Source organism: Cyprinodon tularosa, unplaced genomic scaffold, assembly GCF_016077235.1.
Source record: "Cyprinodon tularosa strain WSP-4 unplaced genomic scaffold, ASM1607723v1 ctg548, whole genome shotgun sequence".
Lineage (NCBI taxonomy): Eukaryota > Metazoa > Chordata > Actinopteri > Cyprinodontiformes > Cyprinodontidae > Cyprinodon > Cyprinodon tularosa.
In genome coordinates, this window is record NW_024039283.1 from 565,918 (window position 1) to 571,753 (window position 5,836).

General features: G+C 41.9%; 1 protein-coding gene across 1 annotated transcript; it reads right to left on the reverse strand.

Moving 5' to 3' along the window:
* Window positions 1-2,904: 2,904 nt before the first annotated feature.
* LOC119796408 (5-hydroxytryptamine receptor 1B-like) lies at window positions 2,905-5,068 on the reverse strand. Its single transcript, XM_038304925.1, has one exon. The coding sequence runs from the start codon at window positions 4,869-4,871 to the stop codon at window positions 3,735-3,737; it is 1,137 nt and encodes a 378-aa protein (XP_038160853.1). The 5' UTR covers window positions 4,872-5,068; the 3' UTR covers window positions 2,905-3,734.
* Window positions 5,069-5,836: the final 768 nt, after the last annotated feature.

The window sequence follows — 5,836 nt, forward strand, 5'->3', positions numbered from 1 at the left end:
ACAAAAAATCAATCCTCTGGACTTTGTTTCCAAGTTTGAAGACGTTTCTCTTCCATCCAGGAAGATTTTTCAATTCAAAATGTCAGAAATAGCGTTTAGTTCCAGGTTTTATCCAGCAGCCCAACAAAGCCTGGTTTTAGTTTAGAAAACATGCAAATAGAAACGGATGAACGGGTCCCCCCCTTTGGAATGGGGGACGTTTGGCTTCTTTGTTAGCCTGCAATGCCCCATACCTGTCTATGACTCTGAAAGGGGGGGCATTAAAGGGAATTGTTGGCCTGGATGAATATTCCTTTTCCTATTCAACACTTTTTGGAGTGTTTTTGGTCCGCTCTATAAACCCTGGAACTAAACGCTATTTCTGACATTTTGAATAGAAAAAGCTTCCTGGATGGAAGCGAAACATCTTTAAACCGGGAACCAAAGTCCAGTGGATTGTTTTTAATTTTTTTTGGAATGACTATGACCTGGATGACTGAGAATCTTCGCCAGTATATCCAAGGAACTCCTTTAGAAATGTAAAAAGGGACCCAATAGTCTATATATATTCTCCATCTGCTTGTTTTCCTTCAGAGAAGTTGCCGGTGTTCAGTCACACTGGAAAAAAATCTAGTCTAGATAAGTCATTTTTTCTTAAAATAAGTGCATTTGTTCTTGGATTGAGGAGGTAAAAGAGACATTTTGCCAATGGAACAAGACAATTTACACTTAAAATAAGAAAACACAATTAAATATTCTTATTTCAAGTGCAAATTATCTAATTATCTTATTTTAGGAGTAAAAATACTCATTCCATTGGCAAACTATCTCATTTACCTACTAAAATTAAGGTTAAATACAAATAATTTAAGAAATTTTTACTTATTTCTAGATTGTTTTTCTAGTGCAGACCAGCATACCCACACACTGCAAAAAAAATTAAATCTAAATAAGTCATTTCTTCTTAAAATAAGTGCATTTTTCTTGAATTAAGTATTTAAGTGAGACACTTTGCCAATGGAACAAGACAATTTACTCTTAAAATAAGAAAAAAAACTATTGCATTGTCTTATTTCAAGTTCATATTATCTAATTATCTTATTTTAAGAGTAAAAATACTAATTTCATTGGCAAATCATCTAATTTACCTGCTCAAATTAATTGTAAATACTCTTAATTTAAGACATTTTTACTCATTTTGAGGCCGTTTTTGCAGTGCAGTCGATACACTGGAAAAACAATCTAGAAATAAGTTAAAATGTCTTTAATTAAGTTTATTTACCCAAAATTTTAGTAGGTAAATAAGATAGTTTTAGAGTATTTTTACTCTTAAAATAAGATATTTAGATAAAATGCGCTTGAAATAAGACAATGCAATTGTGTTTTCTTATTTTAAATGTAAATTGTCTTGTTCCGTTGGCAAAATGTCTCTTTTATCTCCTCAATTCAAGAACAAATGCACTTATTTTAAGAAAAAATTACTTATCTAGATTTTGATTTTTTCCAGTGTACCCGTTTATCGCTTTAGTTTTGTCTGAAAAAATACTTTAAACTGCCTCAATGGGCGTACATCCCTTTAGTCATGTAAAAAAGAACAAAAAAACCCCAATGAATTACTTAATTTTTTGTGTTTTTGAAGTGTATGGCCATCTAATCTTAATAAGTTTTTTTTTTGTACATGACTGAAGGGATGCACACACCAATTGAGGTAGCTTAAAGTTTATTTTTCATACAAAACTAAAGGGAAAAACACAAATATGCCTTCAGGCAGACGATACAGAGCAATCAAACCAAGAACCAACCGCCTTAGAGACAATAACAAAACTAAATGCAACCAAAAATAACCGTTAATCATCATGGATGATGTGTGTCAGAATGTGCTATTCTTATTAGTTGTTTTTATCAGTTATTGTTATTTATTTCTTAAATTAGGTGTAAATGGGGGTGACAGTGATTTTTGTTTTTGTCTTTAAAGCATATGCACTGATCGATCGATCGGCACTTTTTTAAAATTTCGTTATTCTTGTGACAATGACAATAAAGATAAATTGAATTGAATGAAGTCTTGTGCATGTGTATTGACTATGGGTATGCTGGTCTGCAGAGATGGGAAGTAACGAAGTACAAATACTTCGTTACTGTACTCAAGTAGATTTTTCTGATATTTTTACTTTACTTTACTACTTATTTTTATGGCGACTTTTTACTTCTACTCCTTACATTTTTACACAAATATCTGTACTTTCTACTCCTTACATTTTAAAAAATTGGCTCGTTACTTTAGTTTTGAATCATTTCAATGGAGTTACCGTTATTTTTTTTCACGTCATCAATACCAAATTCAATCTAATTGGATGGGAATCTACGTTGCATTTGACGCACCGCTACAAGATGAATCGACAGATTCGGCGGTATTCATTGGCGGCAAATCATTGCAGCTTGGTGGCGGTGGCGTTAGCATAGTAGCATGGACGACGAGATGATTGAAAATGAACACAACGGAGATCTAGTCCTATTGGCAGACATCCATTTAAAATGTAGGCAACGGCATGAAAAAAGTGGTTTCTACTTTTACTTTTATACTTTAAGTAAATTTACAAGCCTGTACTTTGTTACTTTTACTTGAGTAAAGAAGTTTAATCAGTACTTCCACTTTAACCAGAGTATTTTTTAACACAAGTATCTGTACTTTTACTCAAGTACGGAAAGTGAGTACTTTTGCCATCTCTGCTGGTCTGACTGAACGCTGTGTTGCTTTGGGATATAACTGCGTTTTTTCCGAAATGTCAGATTTTTGAAATAATGTTTCAATGTATTTCTGTGTCATAAGAGCTAATGTGGGACCAGTTCCAGCAACACTTAGATGAATAATGGCTGGAAACCTCTAACCCCTGGACTCCACATGCTCCGTTTCTGCTCCGTAGAAACTACCCTGCTATGTAGATTAACGAGAACAGATCCACTTTCTCTGTGTCGACTCCAAACGCCACCGCAGATGCACCGCTTTCCATCATTTATCATTAAATTATAGAAAAAAAAACAATTTTCTGTTCTGTTCTGGTCGGAGGAGCTTAGAGAAGAGGTCTGCAGAGTTACTGCAGATTTAGGGGGAGGTGCTTTTCACGACAGAAGAGGGGAATGTGGAATAACTGTGTTATAAATGTGCATCCATGGGACCCAGATGGGGGGGTGCATCCTGCACTGTTGGGTCCCTCAGAGCCCCTGCATTGAACCGGTAACTTAAGCCTGTTCCAAAATCTGCAGAAAATCTCATTTTTAGGTCATTTTTCTGGCTGCAGTCGTAACCATTTGCTTAAATATGGAAGTTGATGAACCTTTAACAGGCAAAAAAAATCATTATATTCAACAAAATGAAAGGCTTTAAAATATTAAGACTGTAAAATACAGTCTTTATCATGTATTTGTGGGTGATGGAGCTACTGAAATAAAAGAATCATGTTCTGATCTATTAAATATGACTGATTGTTGGACATCTTGGGTGTTTTTTTGTGCAGCATAAAGATGACGGATGGCTGGGATTCATTTTATGCCTTTTGACACCTAAGAAGCCACATTATAGAGGCCCGTAAAAGCCAAACTCCATCACAGGCGTCCTGCTCTTTCCCGCTGAGGTCATAAATCAAACTTCAGGAACATAAATGAAGCTTTTACATCACTTGGGGACATTCCCATAATGGCCATTTTTTCATCCTATTTCCTTTCCACGTCTGGATCCCAGCGTCATCCATCACGGCTCACGCCCTGCAGCACCTAAAGCGCTTCATGAGTTTGTGGAAAGCCTGCTTGAAGTCCTCGTTGGACATGGTGTAGATGATGGGGTTGATCAGAGAGTTGAGGTAACCGAGCCAGGTGAAGATGTCAAAGAGACCCGGGTGGAAGCAGGAGTCGCAGAGAGGCACTAGGAGGGTGTAGATGAAGAAGGGCAGCCAGCAGATGATGTAGGCTCCCAGGATGATTCCCAGAGTCTTGGTGGCCTTCCTCTCTCTGGCCGCAGAGATGCGCTTCTTCTCCAGCAGCGCGTCGGACACAGTGACTTTGACTTGGCTCACGTTCGGGCAGGAGGAGGTAGTGTCACAGGAGGAGGCGTCGTTCGTCCCGTAGTTCAGGGAGGTGGTGGAGGCCACGGAGCCGGGGGAGTTGGTGATCAGGCGCGCAGAGGTCAGCCGCTTCCCCGGCTTGTTGTGCGCCTGCTTCAGGATGCGCTTCCGCGCCTCCACGTAGATCCGGCCGTAAAGGCAGATGAGCAGCAGCGTGGGGATGTAGAAGGCGCCGAAGGTGGAGTAGATGGTGTAGAAGATGTGGTCCGTGTTCACGTTGCAGCTCGTCACCTCCTCCGCCTTCACCTGGCGCCAGAAGAAGGGCGGCAGCGAGATGGAGATGGCGATGACCCAGGCGGTCACGATCATCCCGGCCGCGCGCCCCGGCGTGCGCTTCTTGGAGTACTCCACCGCGTCCGTGATGGCCCAGTAGCGGTCCAGCGCAATGACGCACAGGTGGAGGATGGAGGCGGTGCAGCACGTGATGTCCGAGGACAGCCAGATGTCGCACAGCACCTGGCCCAGCGTCCAGGTCTGCAGGACGGTGTAGAGCGCGCTGATGGGCATCACCAGGATGGACACCAGCAGGTCCGTGAGCGCGAGCGACGCGATCAGGAAGTTGGCCGGGGTGTGAAGTTTCCGGGACTGGTAGATGGTGGCGATGACGAAGGCGTTGGAGAGCGTGGTGGCGAAGGTGATGAGAGCCAGAGCCGCGGCCAGAGCCGCCTGGAAGGGGAGGCTGGAGCCCCGCTCCTCCGCCCCGGAGCCGGAGCTGTTGTTGGTGTCATTGGTGGAGAAGTTGAGCGCATCTCCGTAGCTGGCGGCCGTCTCCATCCCTCCACCTTCCGTCACATCCTCCGCTCATGGAGCTCCGGGCGTCCTCCCTCCATCTGCCGCGTGCCTCCTCCTCTTCATCATCCCAAATGTTCGGTCAGCTGGAGCAACCAGATTAATCCAGATAAGAGCCTCATCCGGCGGCCAACGTCTGAGCTCCGCTCTGAGCGCCTCCTGCCAACTTCAGAGCAGCTCAGGGTCTCCAGCTTTTATAGCGCAGTCTCCTCCTCCTCCTCCTCCTCCTCCTCTCTCTCCTCTTCCTCCTGCAGGGACCGGAGGAACAGGGCCACTAGGTCTCCTTATTTTACTCCTTTTCCTGCTTCTTTAGAGATAAAGGAAAGTTTTTACAGTAAAGTAGTTTTAGTTTATAGCAGCATAAAGTCACTTTAGGTTCAAAATAATCAGATTGATTCCAAAACTCTGCAAAGTTGATCATTTCTAGAACTTTAAAGATTTATTTATTTTTTAAATATGCTGAGAAAAGAATAATTTAATCAACCAGATTCTGCGCTTTAGTCTGGAACTCTCCATGGTTCTGATTCTGGTTCTGTTTGTCAGCCGGTCCCTGAAAACAGATGGAGTCGGAACCAGAACCAGAACCAGGATCTGATGTCCCACTGATGGGAGGCAGGCAGGGGCGGATTTAGGAAATGTGGGGCCCTAGGCAAAGACAGGCAGGGGCCCCTCTGAATTGAAAACAGATAAAACAGCCCCATTCTACAGATAGAGAAATGTTAATAGAACAGACATCCATTATTTGTTCTATTTGATGAAGGGTGGATGATGGAGATTAGATGGAAAACAAATTATTTTCAATTCTTCCAGATATTTTTAGATGGATGTAGACAAGGAATTTGACAGAGCAATTCTAATCCATCCATCAACCCTCTGGCTTCATGTTCAGGGTAGCTATAGGAGCCAAAGCGCACTAAATGGTGTTTTTATTAGTACTATAATAATTTGCT

What these genes read in the sequence shown, in the direction of transcription:
- LOC119796408 (XM_038304925.1), bottom strand. Translation starts at nt 4,871, where the DNA reads ATGGAGACGGCCGCCAGCTACGGAGATGCGCTCAACTTCTCCACCAAT.